General features: G+C 36.3%; 1 protein-coding gene across 7 annotated transcripts in view; it reads right to left on the bottom strand.

The window, feature by feature from the left end:
• Window positions 1-17136: 17136 nt before the first annotated feature.
• LOC115213837 (membralin) overlaps window positions 17137-22719 on the bottom strand; it is a 93907-nt gene continuing 88324 nt past the window's right edge. For 5 of the 7 annotated variants that reach the window (XM_029782764.2, XM_029782765.2, XM_029782762.2 and 2 more), the window contains 3 exons: window positions 21375-21507; window positions 20781-20880; window positions 17804-19364 (listed from right to left, as the gene is read on the bottom strand). In XM_029782764.2, coding sequence (XP_029638624.1) covers window positions 18630-19364; window positions 20781-20880; window positions 21375-21507 — 968 coding nt within the window. In that variant the 3' untranslated portion in view covers window positions 17804-18629. Of the gene's footprint in view, window positions 17288-17803; window positions 19365-20780; window positions 20881-21370; window positions 21508-22719 lie in introns of those variants that run through there. The other 2 variants (XM_036504758.1, XM_036504760.1) reach the window with 2 other exon arrangements.

Consider the following 22719-nt stretch of genomic DNA (forward strand, 5'->3'; position numbering starts at 1 on the left):
CCATTTCGAAAGCATGACGGTGTATCCTGCCATTCCTTTCACACACATGATCAAGTTTCAGTCAAATTTTAGCTTGCAGATTATCATTATCTTTTGATGTATTCATATAAATGTCGATGTGGGCAATCTTTCGATATAACTTATCCAGAAAGTGCTATCGTCGTCGTCTGTTTACCATGTCTTTTATTTTACTTCGTTACAATGTGAAACTCAGCATTGATATACGTGTAAAAATCAAAAGAAAAGCAAAAAAAATTATAAAATATAAAAACAATGTTGTTCTGGTATACCATAAATACATTAGTGAGTGTAACATGCCAGCTACCTAGAGGCTCGTAGAAAAGAAATAATGAGAATTGTGTCGGTCTTGCAACCATACCAGCACAGCCCTATGGTAATGTGGGAGCCAATGTACAGATCTTTTCCTTTTGAACGGCACATGTCAACACAATTTCTAGTTAACTAAACACTTTAAAACTTCGTATACTGGTAGAATGTGTCAAAATAAAACATTTTTTTCTCTTGGCTTTCTTGAGAAAATTGTAATTTGTTTGTTTAACGTAGTTTAATTTTTCGAATTTTAACCAATGAATCGCCTCTAGTGAGCTAAAATCATTTGCTGCATCTAAAACTGAGACAAAATCCTGTCACTAACCCTAAACCTCACCCTAACCCCCCAATTTTTTTTTTTCTTAATTGTTAAATTCGAAAAATTAAACTACGTTAAACAAACGAATTACAATTTTATCAAGAAAGCCAAGAGAAAAAAATGTTTTATTTTGACACATTCTACCAGTATACGAAGTTTTAAAGTTCTAGTTTTAACTAGAAATCGTGTTGACATGTGCCGTTCAAAAGGAAAAGATCCCAATGTACTAAGGGAAAATAAAGGAATTACACATTGGATAATGTAGTCATGGATACATTGTGACTAAATAAAAGAGAGGATAGTAATAGAATACCTTTTATCCTAAGTCTCTTTTATGCTTAATCTAAGCTACATAATAACTTCTCTAAGTTAGCTTAATCGATCCACTTTTCAATGGGTGTTTCATGTCACCCTACACAATGAAAAAATATTCACATATTAGTATTAGAATTCCCTTGTGACTTGCTCGACGACTGTAACGAAATCTGGCAATCAATCGTTTTGAGTCTCAGACTTCTTTGTTATCGACTTGTCAAGATTCGTTCGTTAGTTTCGCGTGAGAGCACGTGTTCTCAAATGTAAACACGAAATATTATCACTAATACGACTTTTTTGACGTACATACATATACATACTTTTTTTTTTTGTATGTGTGTGGAACGTAGATAACAAAAATGATGTCGCATTTTGAACTTAAGAAAAGCCTTGCATATTTATAATGTGCCAGTTGCATTTTTGTGCATGAATGTTTATGCAGCTATGGTTCGTTCTTACCTGCTTCATTTGTGTATGTAAAATTCGTAAATTTCCAAGAAGAAAAAAGATCAACGTCGAAAAAGCGGTATTAGTAATAATATTTCATGTGTTTATAGTTGACAACACGTGCTGTCACGCACACGGAAACTAACGAACGAATCTTGAGAAGCTTGAGACTCAAAACGATTGATTGCCAATACTCTTAACAGAAATGAAGATTCATTTGCATGTATCTTTTATCAAAGCAAAACATTGGTTGAGAAATTAAAAAGCAATAAATAAATATACAAACAAACAATTCCAGACGTGGTTATGTGATTAAGAACCTTGTTTTGCAATTACGTAGTTTCACTTTCAGTTGCATTGTGCAGCACCTTAGATTAGTGTCTTCTAGTATAGCTCTGGGGCAATCAATGCCGTGTGGTAGCCAGAAACCGTTAAGGCGGCGAGCTGACAGAAACGTTAGCACACCGGGCGAAATGCTTAGCAGTAATTATTTCGTCTGCCGTTACTTTCTGAGTTCAAATTCCGCCGAGGTCGACTTTGCCTTTCATTCTTTCGGGGTCGATTAAATAAGTACCAGTTACGCACGGAGGTCGATATAATCGACTTAATCCATTTGTCTGTCCTTGTTTGTCCTCTCAGCCCCTTGTGGGTAATAAAGAAATAGGTATTTCGTCTGTTGTTACGTTCTGAGTTCAAATTCCGCCGAGGTCGACCTTGCCTTTCATCCTTTTGGGGTCGAAAAATTAAGTACCAGTTACGCACTGGAGGTCAATGTAATCGACTTGATCCCTTTGTCTGTCCTTGTTTGTCCCCTCTATGTTTGGCCCCTTGTGGGCAATAAAGAAATAAGAAACCATGCAAGCCTGTCATATGTACATGTACATGTATAATATGTATTTATATAGAATTAAGGTTCAGTTGAATTAGGTACTTAAATTGAGGCCCCTTATTAAGTAAATCTAATTTGCACAACCAAACAATATCAGGTGAATATCAAACTCTGTGCAGAAGTGTTTGCACTTGATATCCTTTCAGTGTATGCATATAACATGACCCAACTTAGTGAAGAGATCAGCTCTTAGTTGTTTCAGACATGTACTTTATATAAAAATACTTTCTCTGATAATATTTCAGAAGTGCAGATTCCAGGATAGGTGAATAAAATTCAAATGAGTAACAAAGATGTGCAGGTGTTAATTCATTATGGCCGTTTCAAGTTATTAATGAAAACATTACATCATTGCAAAGAAACCATTTTCATCAGATGACCATATAGACTTCAAACACAAAGGACCGACCAACTGCTTTAACATATTCGTATCACTAACTGGAGCTGAAATATTTACATTGACAGAGTATTAAAAAATGTAACTGACTCTCCTGTTAGCTTTGATGGTGAATATTCTACTTCATTTGTCTTTAATGACTCCAGGAATTGTATTATCTTAGATCAACATATCTACTTCCTTTAAGATGATCAAATGTGATAAGAAAAGATTCTGCTGTTATTTCTTGTAGGTCAAGTGATAACATACGGGCACCCTCTGTTGTTGTATAGTACCCTCGATCAGTGGAGGTGGTCATCAGTATTGTCTGGTAGTGATCTCGATACAGGTAATGTTAATGGTTGTATGTGATTGTATACTCCTAACCACATACACACTAACTCTTAGTCAAAAGGCCTTTTGTCTTTTTTTGTTCTTTTCCTGTCTTGCAAGTTACTTGACAGCCTCGTTGTGCTGGTGGCACAAACAAAACACCCAGAACACACTGCTGATTGTTTGGCATTAAGAAGGGCACCCAGCTGTAGATACCATACCAAAGCAGACATTGGTGCTCAATGCAGCCTTGCTGCTTACTGGATCCTGTCAAATCATCCAACTCATACCAGCATGGAAAATAGACATTAAATGATGATGATGATGATGATTAACTAATATGTGGTGTATCATGGAAGATGGTGACTGAATGGTTAAGAAGTTTGCTTTGCAATCACTTGGTCTTGATTCCAATCCTATTGCACAATACTATAAGAAAATGTCTTCCACTATAAATGCTTGTGATGGGAAATGCAATAGTAGTGGTGGTGATGTGGAATTGTGATGTGCTCATAGGGATGGGAGATCATGGTGTTCTGCAGTGGTGATGCATGATAACAGTGAGGGTGACGGTGGTATATAGTGGTGGGGATGAGGATATTTTTTTTTTGTAATTTTTGAATGTGTTGGTTATGGTGTTTGGTAATGATGCTGGTATAAAGTCTGCATCAAGCTGGCAGGTTTATGAGACAGGAGCTTATTTGGATTTCCAAGGGATTTTGGGCAGCTGGATGGTACAAACCTCCCCACTGAATGGTAATTTAGCCTGTAGAAATGCTAACCCCAATTGCTGCTGATATTAATTTTCAGCTGAGCTAACTGGAATAATTTGAAATGATGTACCTTACTTAATGATACAGTGTAGTACCCAGTCTGAGATAGATATCAGAAGGGCACCTGGCTATAGAAAACTCTGTTTTAGTATATTCTTGTCTGATCCATGCAAGAGCGAAAAAGATGTTAAAATGATGATGATGATCTCTAACACTTCTGGACATGCATATAAGATTAAAAGAAAAAAAAAAGAATAGCATAGCACTCATGTCTTTTTGAAATATATTTTTCATGCTCTCAAGTAGCTACAGCATGGAATAAACTACCCATGTGAAACATTAACTGGCAGGACACTGTATCCTTGAAAAAAATTCTATGCTTCCTGAAAGTCATCAACATTACTCATGATATGCCTTAGCACCCTTTCCTCTTTATGGTTCTTTCCCTGTTCACTTTTCTGACTTCTTGTGTTTTATCTAGTGTAGTATGTACTTTTGGCTAGAATTGCTGTCTTTCTTTACTTGACTTATTGCAGCTTTCTGTCTCCTCTTTTATCCTTTCCCAATAAGTTGTAATGCACCTCAGCACTCTAAACAATAAACCCATCATTATAATATTTTACATTTTATGTTTATGTCTTACTTGTGTGGTTTTCTTGGGTGATGATTTTCATAAAATACCTAATAAGGACATTTGCTTCCTATAGGAAGTGGGAGTACATAATGTTGTTACTGTCACAAGAGATAAAATATGACTTGATAATGTGGCCGGTTAATAAGGATCATTTCACAACAGCTTTGGGAGTTTATTTGGGTTAAAAACAATGGTAATGTTTGTGTCTCTCTATAGAATTCTCATCATTTCCGTGTTTAGTTATTTGATGCTAATGCTGAGTTTTTTTTTCTTTTGTGTGTATTACTGGTATATTATGTTTCAGCTCCGAATTTAGAACTGTAGTTTTTAAGCTGCTTTCAGGAATACTTTCAGATGTATAGTCAAGAATTGTTGAATATATGTCTGCATGTAATGCAGTGTTGTATGTCAACAATCGGGATAATGCTGAATTCTGTGAATCTTGATTCTGTTTACTGATAGAAATAGTTTGTAAAAAGTGTTTTTACTTTGTTCGCTGATATGTGTGTGTGTGCATTATCATAATAGATATTGCCCCTTGTGTTTTGTGTATTATTTTTGCATCAGAATGTGTTATGTTCATCCAATGATGGTGTTTGGTAGTGTTAAGTTAAGCTGTTGTAGCTGGTGTGTAATTGTGTTTTTGTTATATTGTTTATTGATGCATGTTGTGACAATGATGGGTAAGTTTTTGAGAGTTGGAGTTTGTTTGTTCTGTGGTTGTAGTGGCTAGATGCATTGAGTAGGTGATATGTCAGTAGAGTTGTTATAGGTGGTTTTGTGAGGTATATGGTTGTATTGATGTAGGTTGTTTAGGATATAAAGGGAGTTAAGCTGTGATGATATCATATTACCTCTGAATGTGAAAAGATGTTTCCAAAAGTCATGGGAGCTGTGCTGTTTTCTGACTGTGAGCATGGCCACGGGTGTTAGGCACATGGAGCTCAAAAGGTGCTCAAGGTGGTTGTTAGCATGATGATTAATAATTTTGTGGGTGTTTAGCAAGTCATCTGCCAGACATCAGAGTTTCAGTGCATTTATGCCCAGGGAAGCAAAGTGTTCAGAGTATGGTAGATGTCCGATGGAGGGTATTTGCTTGGTTGCCTATCTCTGAACAGTTTCCAGGAGGTCAATGTCCTGAACAAGACAGAGATTCCAAACTAGTAATGAAAATTCCAAGTGTGGCCGCACCATAGCCATATACAGCCTTAAATAGATAGCTGGAGAGCAATTGACAAAGGTCTGGCTGAGTGATGCCAAGACACACTCAGCCTTCTTGACAATTTTAGAGATGTGCTTTTGTCCAGCACAAATCACTGCTAATAGTAATGCCCAAGTCACATTCACAAGAAGACTTCTTGATGTTAGTGTTGTGGAGAGAGAATGTGGATGCTCATGATGTACATTTTTACTGAAAATGGTTGCATTTATTGTTGTGCAACACTAATGTATCAATATCATTTGTGGTATCTATCTACTGGATGCATGATCTTATATATATTTCTTTACTGCCCACAAGGGGCTAAACATAGAGGGGACAAGCAAGGACAAATGAAGGGACTGAGTCGATTATATCAACCCCAGTGCAAAACTGGTACTTTATTTATCGACCCCGAAAGGATGAAAGGCAAAGTCAACCTCGGCAGAATTTGAACTCAGAACGTAACGACAGACGAAATACCGCTAAGCATTTCGCCCGGCGTGCTAACGTGCCTGCCAGCTCGCCGCCTTTATGATCTTATATATGTAATGAGGCATCCTCTATGAGTTCATTTGTGTAAATGTATTAGTATCCCAAATTTACAGGGTCTTGTGTTGAACTTGCAATTTTGTCTCTCATTAGCAGCATGAAGTTGAAGTATTTTAGTTCAACAGAAGTGTTTTATAGGCCTGTAATGTTGTACTGCAGTAGGGTTTTTTTTTTTTTTTTGTCATCATTATTTAGTCCCAAGTCAACCTCCATCAAGCAGGCCTACAGTTTTATAAGAATTCTAACCATGGCTATCTCAATATTTGGTGGAAGGAATAGTGTGCTTTGGACAATACTAACCAATGTGTTCTTTTTAAGAAATATTAGCCAATAGTGTTGCTGCTTAGGCACTGAATAACCCTGATGAAGCAGATCTATGACCAAAGGCATTCCAGCCATGGTTATCCATTTTATCTTTCTAGGCACAGTGTATCCCAGACAACATTGCTGAATAGATTCTGCTTTTTGTTAAGATCGAGTACTGAGAAGGATTTGGCAGCTGTTTCTAGCAGGTCACTAGGGCATGGTCAACAATGTTAGGTAGGTGAACAGAGTAGGAAAAAGAGATAACTGTTTTTGTTAAACCTCTAGGTCAGCTCTGAGTGAGCAGTTTTATAACCAAAGAATATTTCACCTATCAAGGACTACATTATATAGTCCCGCCTTTTTTTTTTTTCAGAAGCTCAGGGTACAAGCATTTTGCATACATCAGTATGCGAAATCCAATGGTGGTGAGGATCACATATGTAAATTTCAATCTAATCTCATTGGAATTATCTCCCTTGTTTATAACATTTTAAGAATTACGTGATAGAATTTACGTGATAGAGATAAACTGTTTATCTAGTAACAATTCTTAGAGCTAAAGCTAACACTTTATATGCAATATACTACGGCACTGGTTCCCAACCTGGGGTCTGTAGACCACCAGGGGTCCATGAACTAAATTCAAAATTTATATAATATTATACTATATTAAATTAGAGATAAAACCATAAGGATAAGCATATTAAAAGGGGCCCTTGAGAAAACTCATTTAAACCAAAGGGTTGGAAACCACTGTGCTAGAGTCTGGCATATGTATTATAGTGAGTTGAAAAACTTTGAACATGCAATTAGTTGACAAAGGTTCTCACCAGAAATGTCTCAAATTTGAAAATAAGCAGACGAGATAAATAACTTCAATAAGCTCAGTTGATAGAAATCTACATATGTGGCACCTTATGGTATTTGTATCTAGCATGCAGAATGCTTCCCTTAAGAATATTTCCTCATTGTTAATACGAAATTCTCTAGTCTAGTGTCTGCACCCCTCTCCATTGTGTATTTCACCTAGTAATTGGTAAAGAAAGATGTTGTTTAGACTAATGTTAGCCCTGACTGAGCAAACTCATAACCAAAGGCATTGTAGCTTTGCTCTTCCCATCTTTTTTTGCAACTTGTAGGACAAGCTTGTCCAGCATCCTTCCTGCTTTAAGATAGCAGGATCTGAAATTTCACCAATTTAAAATGATATAAGAAAACAATAAAATCCACCCCGTAAGAACTGCATACTCTCCTTGAAAATGCAATCCAAAACTAGAAAAATATATTTGGAACAGTGTATCAGTAGTAAAGGGAACTATTTTGAAGGAAATGAGTCTGGTTATGCTGGAGGAAAAGCAATAAATTTGATGTTTAAAACGTTTCTCTTTGGGCAAACATTGTACACACATACATTCACACCAAACAAACAGAACACTCATCCACATTAAGTCGACATTTATACACAGACCAAACATTATGTACTATACATGTACATGAAATTGGATGGTAAATTTAATCTGAAGTTCAGCTAAACACCATTATTATCTGTTCTTTTGTGCTTTTAGCAGAATCCTCAAACACTCAAAGCAAGCTTCCCATTGGGGGTAACTTATGAGTTATGGTTTATTCCTGTTTTCCCAACACCAGTGTCAGAGATCCTGCAATAAGGTTATGAGCAGCACTTGTGCTCCTCTAACCAAGCAATAAGAAACAAGACATCTGCATATACCAAATACTATATACATACACATCAACACAATACAAAAAAGAGAACAGTATGAGGTACATCATATATTACACTATGCACATAAAAAAGTGAGTTAAAGTTTGTTACAAAATTACAGCAAAATATCATTATGTTTATATGTAATCAACGTATCACACAGGCCATATTGAAGGCAACTCAGAACATAGGTTGGTATACTGTATTGAGTTGTGTGGACATGTTGCTTCTGTTTACTGTCCAGTCAATAGATGATCAAAAAGTGGATGAATAAGGATTCCAATATCTGTCTTAATTTTTTAAGTGGTTAGCAACCTGGTCCCCAGCTCAGATCCTGTAGAATAATCAACATTGTATCTATTTTGTTCATTTTATGTATTATTGTTTTACACGTAGGGTCAACACTGGTCATGTAGACTTGTGATCAAAGAGATTTCAGCTGTGAATAAGGATAACTACTTTTAATTTTTTATAACTTTTCCTGCTTGTAAAATCCCTGTTCATTGATTAAAGTAGATTTGATAAAATCGGACTTCACTAATAAGGCCTAAGACTGAAAGAGCTGTTATCTTATCTAGTGGCAAAGATCAGGTTTTGAGGAAGCTAAATTTTGAGGAATTAATTCTTAATTTCTTGAAATATCTTCTTTTCATTGAGTTACTAACAATTACCACAAGGATTTTGTTTTCTTTCTCCAATGAAAATTTCAATCCATTAAGAATTTTATGAATACATCATTTAGTACATCATTGTCTGACTGAATTATCCAAATCTCAGACTCCAGCCAACATACATTTATACACTCATCTGTATCATCATTTAATGTCTGTTCTCCATGCTAGCATGGGTTGGGCAGTTCGACCGGGGATCTGGGAAGCCAGAAGGCTGCACCAGACTGATCTGGCAGTGTTTCTACAGCTGGATGCCCTTCCTAACGCCAACCACTCCGCGAGTGTAGTAGGTGCTTTTTACGTGCCACCTGCACAGGTGCGAGGCGAGGCTGGCAACGGCCACGATTGGATTGGTGCATTTTATGTCCCACTGGCACAGAAGCCAGTCAAGGCGGCACTGATATATGTATAAATATCCTTGTATTGATATTATGTGACAGTTGTAAATGGCTGTTACTATCATACAAGCAATGTCGTTCATTTGCAATTTTCTGTGGAAACAAGCCTTGCCATGGGAAAATATCACCTTGTTTGGAAACAGGAGAGAATTGTCAACAGCAAAGGCATCTAGCCATAGTTAATTTGCCTCAGTAAACTCCATCCAACTCATACTAGCATGGAAGAATAATCTTTAAAACAATGATATAACACCACTATTTAACTTTCACATTGCCCTTCTTGTTGCCAATCCTAACCTGTTTCCAAGTAAGGTAATATTTCTTCATTACAAGGCAAGCTTTCGCAGACTATTGCAAATGAATGACACTGCCACTCATTTACAACAATTACATGATGTCAAAACTGGAAGATACACACACACATATACACAGCAGGCTTCTTTCAGTTTCCATCAAACAAATCCACTCATAAGGCTTTGGCCAACCTAGGGTTACAGAAAAAGATTCCTGCCCAAGGCACCACTTTTATGGAAATGATACAATTTTCTTCTCTCTCCACTGTATACTGTATTTTTGAACACAGGATGTCCATAAGAGATGTTATCTGTGGAGTTATATCACAATAAATTGCCTTTCAACAGTGTAGTTAGACTATATGTATTATATAGTGTAACTACATCTACATATAATCTATAATAAATAGATGGCTATATAACTAATACTTCTATTGCTTATAATAGATTTTTATTTAACTAAGTGGCTATTTTTAATACCAGTGAATTATTTATATACTGTTTCCTATAATATAGTGGAGGCAAAAAATTTTGTCTAGTCATGTGGTTAGCTGTAAATACATGCTGCTGATAAAGCATAAGTCTAACTAGGTTAAAATGAATCTAATATTTTTGTTAGATGCTGCTGGGATGATTTTTGTCTCCTTCCAATATATATTGTGCCTCTAAACACAGCACTTCGAGGAGTGATGTTACCTCTGGATGAATACCACAGTAATTTGACTTTCAATGATGTATTTACATCAAGTTTGATAAACAGATGGCTACATACATATACTTTCACACACTTACACATATATGTATGTATCTATATATGAGGGCTTGTTGGAACAAACTGAAATAGAACTCAATACATAAAAGTATATATATTTTTGATTTGGCTTAGTTGTAAACCAAGGACCAAGAGTTTTGTGCATTGCACAAAACTCTCAAGCCTTAAATTACACTAGGTTTGTGTTTTTCTAGTTCATGGGCAGGCTGCACTTATAGGCATAAAAGAATAAATTCTCTTCGGTGTGCCTGTTTTAACACCTGGAAGTCATAGTCTTACGCCTATAAGTGCAGCCTACCTATGAACTAGCAAAGCACATACCTTGTTTGCCCGATATTGCTTATATTCCTTGAGCTGCTTTTAACCCATATTTGAAAATATATATAGCAGAATAAGAAATAGAAAGTCCTCAGTATAGTATTATATATTTAAAAAAAAAAAAATGAATAGAAATGGTTTTTCTGATAATTTTTCCACTTAAATAACTAAATATTTAAATAATTAGATGTTTATAAGTTTACAAATAAACTTATAAACAATCTATAATAAACATCTAATAATATCTAATTATTAAAGTGAAAAACTTATGAGAAAAGCCATTTCTAGTCATTTTTTTTTTCAAATAAATATATATATAACACATATCTATATACAAATACACAAATGTGACCTGCATTACAGAAGCATTATATTCATGGAAACTTGTAATATGAAGTTCTGTAACTAGAAACCTATTTTATCACTAACTTCAAGGTTATCAAGAAACAGACATCAATAGAAAAATATGCATGATAAAATAAAATTCCACCCTCTTACATTTAGCCTATAACAATAAAAACTGGACGTATTCAGTAGCAATACTTTCAATTTGTATAGAAGTGGGATAAACATAAATTGGGAAATTTTTTATCATGTCTTCTGATTTCATATTGAAGAATATTAATCAAGATAATGTCAGCGATGTCTTTATGTTGTGCAACTATCATAAGAGAATTAGTGAATTGCTGAAAATAATATGGGTTTCTTATCTGAATAGAAAAAAATTTTCGTTTTTGATTTATCATTAAATTGCCATCTACACCTTTGAAAATGAAACTCTGCAAAATTTCATTTAAAAACATGCATTATTAAGAAAGTTATAAGCAGACAAAATTGGATGCAGGTCACCAAAATGTAGATATGCTGTTCTCTTTCTCTTTATCACACACACTCACATATAGAAGATAAAAAAAAGGAAGAAACAGATAGAGATGAGAGAGATGAGAGAGAGAGAGAGGAGAGAGAGAGAGAGAGAGATGAATGAGAAGGAAACAAGGAGAGTGAGGTGGAAAGAGAGAAAAGGAAAATAGAAGAGACAGAGAAAGTTACAGTCAGAAGCAACAATGAGGCATTAGATAGTTGCTCAGCTTTCTAGAAACTGAAGTCAAATCTCCCTCAAATCATATATTAAACCATCTGAAAGGACACATTGGATAATAACATTCTAGATATACAATAAAAAAATAATGATGATGGTCATTATTGGAATGCCTGCCTGTTTGAAAAGTGCAGATGAGAGGTTAAATAACAAACCAAAACATAATTTCTATGAGAGGCATAACATCATAGATTATAAGTGAACCCAACTCTTGACGAATACTTATTTTAACCACTGGAGGTGCAAGCATGGACAGGAGCAGGTGTAGCTGTGTGATTAAAAAGCTTGCTTCCTAACCACATGGCTTTGGGTTCAGTCCCACAGCATAGTACCTTCAGTGAGTATCTACTATAATTAAGGGACGACTAAAGCCTAGTAAGTTGATTTCATGGACACAAACTGACAGAAATGTTAGCACGCTGGGTGAAATGCTTAGCGGTATTTCATCTGCCGCTACATTCTGAGTTTAAATCCTGCCGAGGTCAACTTTGCCTTTCATCCTTTCGGGGTCAATTAAATAAGTGTAAGTATCAGTTACACACTGAGGTCGATATAATCGACTTAATCCGATTGTCTTTTCTTGTTTGTCCTGTATGTGTGTAGCCCCTTGTGAGCAGTAAAGAAATAAGAAACTGAAAGAAGCCCATCATAAAATATATTCTTTCATTCTTTTTTACTTTTATTCATTTCAGTCATTTGACTGTGGCTATGCTGGAACACTGCCTTAAGAGGTTTTTAGTTGAAGAACTCGACCCCAGGACTTATTCTTTGTAAGCCAGGTATTCTATCGGTCTCTTTTGCCAAACCACTAAGTTATGGGGTCATAAACACACCAGCATCAGTTGTCAACTGATGGTGGGGGGATAAACACAGACAACATATATACAACAGGCTTCTTTCAGTTTCCATTTGCCAAATCCACTCACAAGGCTTTGCTTGGCCCAAGGTGCCATGCAGTGGGACTGAACCCAGAACCATGTGATTGGGAAGCAAGTTTCTTACCACACAGCCACAACTGTGCTTATATTTAAGATATTTTATCAAACTCTAATGTATTGATTTACCAGCTGCCATCTTCCTACATAAACTGACTGCATTCAGGAATTCAACCTGTCTTTTCCCTATGTCCTACACAGCATAAGTATCAAAATGAATAAAATTAAATATTTAAAAAAACAAAAACAAAAAAAAAAAAAGAAATCCTTAAATTAATATTCAATTAGTTGGTGTCAAAATCTAACTATAAATATGTTGCTCACATATTTTACTGGCGGTGCACCAGCATGGCCACAGCCTTCAGACTGAAACACATTACAATTATTTTTGCTAGCAAGACGTTAACAACTCCAGACATGTTTTGGCATTATAATCATAATTGCTGAAGCTGTAATAGAGGAACCAGCAACTAGTTGTACACAGGTTAGAAAAATGTTTGAGAGCAAATAACTTAGAGCAATAGTTAGTGATGTAGTCTAAGACTTAGGTCAGTCATTAGCCCTAAGCCAGATCAGAACCCCATTTTCATAGCATGTGACTGAGATTACAATGTCCCTCCCTGAATGGGATGCTGGTCTGACTCGGGATCAACTTTGCAGCTACTGTTGGAACTTAGTTTACAGCTGAGTGGACTGGAGCAACATGAAATGGAGTGTCTTGCTCAAGAATACAACACAACACCCAGTCTAAGAATTAAAACAACAATCTTATGGTCATAAGTACAACACTTTAACTACTATGCTATGCGCATCACTAAAGTTAATAAGAGGGGAAAAAAAGTGCATTTTAAATTATGACTATAATATTTAGACTATTAACCTTATATTTAAGTCAAGAGTTTTAAAAATTACATTCTTATTAAGAACAACTCATCTCAGACATTTAGACATTAATATAGTTTAAAGTATTATACAACATATCTATTATAAGAAATATAATGCTAAAATAGCTTGGCTACAAGAAAATTTAGACAATTTATTACAACCCTCTTATAATCAATGCAAAAAAAAATGTAACTAAGCAGTCACCCTACTGTTAGAAACAGCAACCAAGTATCACCTCCAAATTAAACCCTATTTCCTTAAACCATAAGGACACATTGGATAGTGTAGTACTAGATACACTAGAAAAAATATTAAAAAAAATTACAGGTCATGGCCAGCCTGGGGCCAAGCAACATGGAACATTTAACAAAATGAACTTCAATGCAGTTGCTCAAACTTACAAACATCAGCTAAATCTTCCACCAATCACACTATACCATTTTAAAAAGAAGTAGGACATATTAAATAATATAGCATCAAATACACTTTGGCTGAATAACAGGCAGGTTATTTACAGTTGGAAAGCATTTGATAAATTTGCTCAACAAATGTGAACTAGCCCAAGACTAAACAACAGCAAAAACAAAAACCTTCTTTGTACCTTGTACTGCGTGATCAATTTTTGTTAGTGCATGACAAACCAGCCAACTGAAACAGGACTACTGTACTTATAAAAATTAATAAATTCATACTGGTACAATTCTGACCTGAAAAATATAACAGTTCTATAAGATATTCCCAAAATCACAATTTAAGTAGAAATCTCACATTACTAATTAAACTATGATAATCAATATGAATGAAATATATCATCCAAAAGTACACCATTTGCTGTTTAAGCTCCTACGTCAGCCCTGGTACTGTTAATCTATGATTAGGTGTTTTAGTTGTGACTATTCCATCTTTTTCCTTTTCTTTAAATATTGTGTACAGGCGGGGATGTGTGGTTAAGAAGCTTGCCTTCTAACCACAGGGTTTCAGGTTCAGTCCCACTGAATGGCACCTTGAGCATACATCTACTATAGCTCTGGGTTGACCAAAGCCTTGTGAGTGGACTTGGTAGTAGAAACTAAAAGAAGCTTATTACATATATATATATATATATATTAATGTATGAATGAGTATATATATGTTTGTGTCTCCTTAATGAATGTTATTCATTTCCAAAAGTATGATTTTTTTTCTGCCAAAAAAATGTCTGGCTATGGGATAATATTACTTTGCTTGGAAACAGATGAGGGTAGTGACAAGACATGCATCCAACCATAGAAAATCTACCTCAGTAAACTCTGGCCAACCCCATGCAAGCTTGGAAAAGTGGGCATTAAAATAATGATAAAAATAATTCTTGCAAAATTACATTATTAAATACGAGATGGTAAGGAGTGTTTTGAGACAGATTTGATTGATATTTCTAAAAACCCAAGTGCCAATACCTTGTTGCTGGTGGTATTGCTTAACCCCAGGGTCAGTTCTATTTGAATAGACTCAGAAATGTTCCAGCCAAGACAAAAATTGCCAACAGAAAAATGCATGCTGTCTTCAGTTCAAAGCTTTTGTTTGCATCATGTGTCAGTGTCACATATAAAGCACCCATGCTGGTGTCACATAAAACACACATGTGCCAGTGTCAAGTATACAGCACCCATGCTGGTGTCACATAAAACACACATGTGCCAGTGTCAAGTATACAGCACCCATGCTGGTGTCACATAAAACACACATGTGCCAGTGTCAAGTATACAGCACCCATGCTGGTGTCACATAAAACACACATGTGCCAGTGTCAAGTATACAGCACACCCATGCTGGTGTCACATAAAACACACATGTGCCAGTGTCAAGTATACAGCACCCATGCTGGTGTCACATAAAACAACACATGTGCCAGTGTCAAGTATACAGCACCCATGCTGGTGTCACATAAAACACACATGTGCCAGTGTCAAGTATACAGCACCCATGCTGGTGTCACATAAAACACACATGTGCCAGTGTCAAGTATACAGCACCCATGCTGGTGTCACATAAAACACACATGTGCCAGTGTCAAGTATACAGCACCCATGCTGGTGTCACATAAAACACACATGTGCCAGTGTCAAGTATACAGCACCCATGCTGGTGTCACATAAAACACACATGTGCCAGTGTCAAGTATACAGCACCATGCTGGTGTCACATAAAACACACATGTGCCAGTGTCAAGTATACAGCACCCATGCTGGTGTCACATAAAACACACATGGCCAGTGTCAAGTATACAGCACCCATGCTGGTGTCACATAAAACACACATGTGCCAGTGTCAAGTATACAGCACCCATGCTGGTGTCACATAAAACACACATGTGCAGTGTCAAGTATACAGCACCCATGCTGGTGTCACATAAAACACACATATGCCAGTGTCAAGTATACAGCCCCATGCTGGTGTCACATTAAAACACACATGCCAGTGTCAAGTATACAGCACCCATGCTGGTGTCACATAAAACACACATGTGCCAGTGTCAAGTATACAGCACCATGCTGGTGTCAACATAAAACAACACATGTGCCAGTGTCAAGTATACAGACCCATGCTGGTGTCACATAAAACACACATGTGCCAGTGTCAAGTATACAGCACCCATGCTGGTGTCACATAAAACACACATATGCCAGTGTCAAGTATACAGCACCCATGCTGGTGTCACATAAAACACACATGTGCCAGTGTCAAGTATACAGCACCCATTCCAATGCCACGTGAAAAGCAACCACTACACTCTGTAAAGTGGTTGGCATTAGGAAGGGTATCCAGCCATAGAAACCATGCCAAAACAGCCAACAGGAGACTGGGCAGCTCTCTGGCTGGCCAACTCCTGTCAAACTGTCCAACCCATGCCACCATGGAAAACAGATGTTAAATGATGACGATGAAGTGCTAAACGATTATGATATGCTAAATCTTCACACAATTGCAATTGATTAATGGTTAGGATCTGTGAAAGCATTAACATACATAGGTAAACTATGGGATGAAAAGAAAGAAAGTGCATTTAAATTATAAGAGCCGTTGTTTTTTTTTTTTCAGACACTGGAGTTCAGCCATGGTGGGACATTGTGTTGAAGAGTTTAGTCGAACAAATTGACTGATACTTATTCTATCAATTTCTTTTGCTGAATCACTAATTTATTGGGCCATAAACAAAACAACATCAGTTGTAAGGCAATGGAGGGAAACAAATGCAAAAACACACACCATATATATATTCTTTTACTTGTTTCAGTCATTTGACTGTGATCATGCTGGAGCAGCATCTGAAGGGGTTTTAGTCAAACAAATCAACCCCAGGACTTATTCTTTGCAAGCCTAGTACTTATTCTATTGGTCTCTTTTGCTGAACCATTAAGTTATAGGGACAGAAACACACCAATATCGTTTGTCAAGCAATGGTGGTGGGGGTCAAACAGACACAAACACACACATATGTGTGTGTTTGTGTTTGCCCCCACCACCATCGCTTGACAACTGATGTTGGTGTATTTCTGTCCCTATAACTTTTGCTATACCCATGGGCTGACCAGGATATAAGCCTTCTTTATTTAGTATCTCTTTTTTTTTTTTTAAATTTGTTGTTTTTGTAGTTGTTAGGATTTGTGGTTGAAAACAAAGGTGCGAAGAAATCAATCAACCATTTCAAAGTTGGAATCAACGGAAGAGGTCCAGTAAGGGCCTGTGTTTTCTGGCTCGATGATGATATATATATATATACACACACACACACACACACACAAAAAACTTCCACATAGTTTCTGTCCTTAAGGCACTGATCTGCCCATGGCTTATAGCAAAAGTTACAGGGACAAACACAGACACAAATATGTATGTATATATATACACACACACTGGACTTCTTTTGGTACCAACCAAAGTGCTGCACAGTGAGACTGAACTCAAAGCTGCAAGGTTGTAAGATGAGCTTTTAACCACACAACCATGCCTGTAGCTACGATCAAGTAGACAGACTCATACAAATATTGTGTCTCTATTAAAATAAAGATAATGAGGGAGTGAGAGAAGAATGAAAAAAGAAGGGAACAAACTGGTAGGGAGAAACAACATATAGACAGACATAGATAAATAGATACAATTATTGCATCTGTATTGATAAAGACATCAATTCAAATAATAATATCAACAACACAAAATAAATTCAATATAATATGTATATACGTAAAAAACAACAAAATATTTTTGGAAACTATGTTATTGTCTTCAAATGCCAAACATTACATCTTAAAATTCATTCTGTTGAGAATTGGCACAGGACTTCGGTGAAACGCGATTCTATCAAGGTGGAATAATGTAAGAGGAACGAATATATTATCAGTGTAAGTATTGTGTTATATATATATATATATATATATATATATATATATATACACACGCACACACACACACAAATACATGTTTGTGTATATACACATAAACATATATACAGAAGTGTGTATATACATATATTATACATATGTACGAGTGTGTATGTGCGTGTGTGTGTGTGTACACACACACCACACATCAAAAACATTTAACACATATCCATACAGCGTGCATGCACACACACATAAATATTAACACTGATTTGTTTCCCCTCTTACAAATACCAAAGATCTAGAGTTAACAAAAAAAAATAACCGCGCAAAAAAAAAAAAAAGAGGAATTTCTTTTCATCTTGTTACAAATTTATATCAAATTTGTTTCCATGGGACAAAGGTTAAAATTGTGAGAATGTTCTCATTTTATTTTGACACCTAAAATTAGGGGCCAGAAAAATATGAAGTTCAAACTAGGTGTAGGTTAAGAGAGGGGACTTAAGGAGAGAGAGAGAGAGAGAGAGGGGGGAGAGGAAGGCAGAGAAGTTTTGGATCGAGGAGCAAAGAATTAAAAATATACAGAGTAGCAATTCCTGATAAGGATATAAGCCTTCTTTATTTAGTATCTCTTCTTTTTTTTTTTTAAATTTGTTGTTTTTGTAGTTGTTAGGATTTGTGGTTGAAAACAAAGGTACGAAGAAATCAATCAACCATTTCAAAGTTGGAATCAACGGAAGAGGTCCGGTAAGGGCCTGTGTTTTCTGGCTCGAGTTCTTGAGTCCAGACAGCCTGCAGTCTTTCCTGTGTCTGCTGCATTCGTCGAAAGTTCAGAAGTATATTACGAAATACGTTTGATGGCCTATGCCAAGAATTACGAGAGCGCTGCTGTGTTGTAAACAAATTACTATTGCCTCCCATCGGAGTAGATGGTGCCTGAGGCACTGACATTGATCGGAATATACCTCGGTGAGTTAAAGAACGACCAGTGCTTTCTCCAAAACCCTGAGGAGCTATATGACTCATCGATCTCTGACTAAAACGTGCCATTGGTGGCATCGAGGAAGTATTTTCTTGTGTTGTATTAGAGTCTGAAAAAGGAGAGTCTGGTGTACTACTACTGCTATTACTACTACTACTATTATGACTGGTTGTTGTGGTCATTGAAGATAGTTCAGATTCAGCTAAGTTGTCCGATGCAGTCTGCGGTGAATGGCCATCCGGTTGGTCTTCTTGCACTTGACTGGAGCGACTGCTTGTGTTTTCCTCAGTGTTGCTAGCACTACCATCAGGAGAGCTGGAGTGAGAGCCTTGTTGGTGCTGCTCAGAATTATTTTGGTTGACTCGAATACGTGCTTCCAATAGTATTCCTTCATAAATTTCTGCTTGCTGTTCAATGGCTGGTAATTCATAATGGTGAAAGAAAAATACCATAGTATGCTGGAAAACAAAATGACAAAAAGACATGCATCAATCCATATTCTGCGAAACACATTTTAGTAAACAAATAAAATTCTTTTACTACTTTCAGTAATTCAACTTCAGACATGCTGAGGCACAATCAATGATTAGGTTAATTATATCAATCCTAAAACTCTAGTATTTTATCTGGTATTCATTTTATCAACCTCAGAGGTAGAGGATGAAAGGTAAAGTTGATAGGGCACACAAAGAGATAGCCAAGACAGATAAAAAAAAAAGACCCACATGCTATTTTTCATTTGAGGCACCAAATATCCCATTTTATGTCAATATAGTCATGTAGTTCCTCTACAGTAAGAAAACTTCCTGCTTTGGCCCCTTCTTTCATTTTATCGACCTTTTGCCCCTCATCTCCTAGCATGAAGTTGTCCCCCACAGACACACACCAACGGGGTTCAAAATCTTGCAAACAGCATGATACTCTTGCTAATACCGGTGGCATGTAAAAAGCTCTCAATGCTGCACACTGGTTGAAAGGACATCTAGCCAGTGAAACCAGGCCAAAGCAGACAGAGGAGGACAATGCAGTCCTTGGGCCCATTGGATCTTATCAAACCATCCAACCCATGCCAAGCATGGAAGATAGACATTAAATGATGATGATATACATAGCCTCAACACAGTTTCTCTCTGCTAATTTTCCTTTCAAAACTATGAAAGAAGTCACTCATCGAACTTACTATACACTGGGATTGAACACACAATGCCATGATTGCAAAACAGATTTCTTCACATGAAAAATAAAACTGCTTTATTCATCCCCCCCCCCCCAAATTTTTTAATGTGAAGGAAGTGGGGCTGCAGCACCAGTGACCTTTGCAAACACACCAAGACTAATAAAATTGATGTACATCTTGAATAACTGACTTGTGATTCCTTGTAACCCAGTTTGATGCTAGTAGCAGTAGGTGGGAATCTTGAAATTTGTGCTTGCTGAGGCACCAGATATGCAAACTAAGGAACAAGATGTAGTATTGAGTTTCTGCTGATAAGACATCCCTCCAAGGCTTTGTCTACAAAGCCCAGCTACAGCACTATTTGGTAGTAGGTCTCAACTTATAAACTTTTACCACATGTACTCTCTGATAAACTTTAACACAACACAAAGGTGAATGCACAAGGAATCAGCATGGCAAGAGATCATGCTGGAAGCCTGGACTGAGCTTTTGCAACAGAGTGAACCCTTACTAAAGGAACTTAAGGGCCATGAAGTGGTGTTAAATTAGGCAGTATGATGGGCCTGCCACTCAAAATGAATTATTGATGTTATATGAATTCAAAATATGAATAATATGAAAAATATGAATAATTCAAAATGAATTATTGATGTTATATACAAATAGAAATAAAATGTTTCATGTGAGATGTACTTACCTGAATAAAGAGCCAGGAGGTGAACAGTGCCAGCCCACTATACTGACCATTGAAACGATAATGGTATGCATAGAAAGCAAAATGGTACAAATAGAAGAATCTGGAAGAATACAATACAAATATAACTCAAAGTTGTTTTCAAAAAGTTAATTTTTAACAACAATAACAAAATCACGTCATTGTGAAGTAAATTCATTATATATAAATAAGTTTGTTAATTGCAGAGAAAATAACACAGAAATATCACTATGATAGGCTGTTGATCAATTAATATGCGAGAGAGAGGTGGGGGTTAAGTATAGTTAGAACATATGATCTGTAAATCCCATTACCAGATAATAGATGTTAGGGATCTGTTCTGAAGATTAGGGTCCTAATTCTGTCAGACGCAGTCTAAGATTTTAAGAAATTATAAAGATATAAATCAATCTTTCTTCAAAAACAATCTCAGACTATTAACCCACCTAACAGCAGAAAGATCATGATTTCTACATAAAATCACTCCAGTTTACAATGATAAAAATTAGTACAAAATTTTAATGACCAAAGCAAAAAAAAGCAAAAAAAGTAAAAGAGAAAAACAAAACTGCCTACCTTAGCCAATACCTTTTACTTATACGGGTATGACAACAGACAGCATCGTATTGATCAGCCACCCATACGATGACAATGATGTAGAAGGCTGTGGTGGTATCATTGAAGAATTCAGACATTATTGCCTCCATACCTGGATACAAAGGAAACAATGATAACATAAGTAAACAAGTGACAATAACTCAAGTAACAGCAATAGGGATGATTTAATGATAGGCAACACAATACCTAGACTCAACAAGACACTTCAATAACGGGAAATAACTATCAGAAAAAAAACTACCAGTGTGTTTCATTGTAACTATATATATATATATATATATATATGTATATATCAGCATGAAGTCCACCTTTCTATGCTTGCAGGAGTCAGACAGAGTTTATTGAGGTATATTTCCTATGGCTGGATGCTCTTCTTCTTGTTAATCCTCATCTGTTTTCAGGCAAAGTAATATTTTCCTTTAGCTAGGCATGTTTTTCATGGAAGAGTTGTATGGTGACGATGATAATGCTCATTTACAAATATCATGTGATGTCTTGAAAAGGGTGTGCATACACGCGCACACACAGACACATACACACAATGGGTTTCTGTCAGTTTCCATCTACCAAACCCACTTAGAAGGCTAGGCTTTGGTTAGCCTGGCGTTATAGTAGAAGACACTTGCCCAATATACCATCAAGCAGAATCAGTTAGTCATCACTATTTGTGTTAAGAGTGAACATAGGTTTAGTGCACTTGGTGATTACCTGTGAGTTAAACTATGAAGGATTTTGAAAGAATAAATATGTTTGTCCAGGAAATTCTGTTTAATTTTTGAAAAAAAAACCAACTTAAATAGTCTTTTCTAATGTTACAGTTGTCTTATGAGGAGAATTGTTTGAGCTGTATTCAAAATCAAAGGCAATACTTTCAAACTGGGAAGGACATACATCAAAGATGGTCCCAAATCTAAATGACCTTTCATCAACAATGGGTGATGATTATATAGCCAAAGTGGATGCTGCGATCTGTGAAAAATCATTGACTGTCCACAAAATTTCAAAAGTAGACAAGGCTCAAAGTTCATGCCACAAGACATCGAAAGAAAAGTCAAAGATGCAGCGTATCATCCTTCATCTTTTATTTCTTTTAGTCATTGGACTGCAGCCATGCAGGGGCACTGCCCTGAAGGGTTTAGTTCAAACAAATCAAGCTCAGTACTTGTTTCTTATTATAGTGGTCTCTTTTGTTGAAGCACTAAGTCATGCGAGTATAAACAAACCAACACAGATTGTCAAGTGGTGGTGGTAGTGGTATAAACACACACATTTGACAGGCTCCATACAACTTCCATCTACTAAA

Source organism: Octopus sinensis, linkage group LG7 (assembly GCF_006345805.1).
Source record: "Octopus sinensis linkage group LG7, ASM634580v1, whole genome shotgun sequence".
Classification (NCBI taxonomy): Eukaryota; Metazoa; Mollusca; class Cephalopoda; order Octopoda; family Octopodidae; genus Octopus; species Octopus sinensis.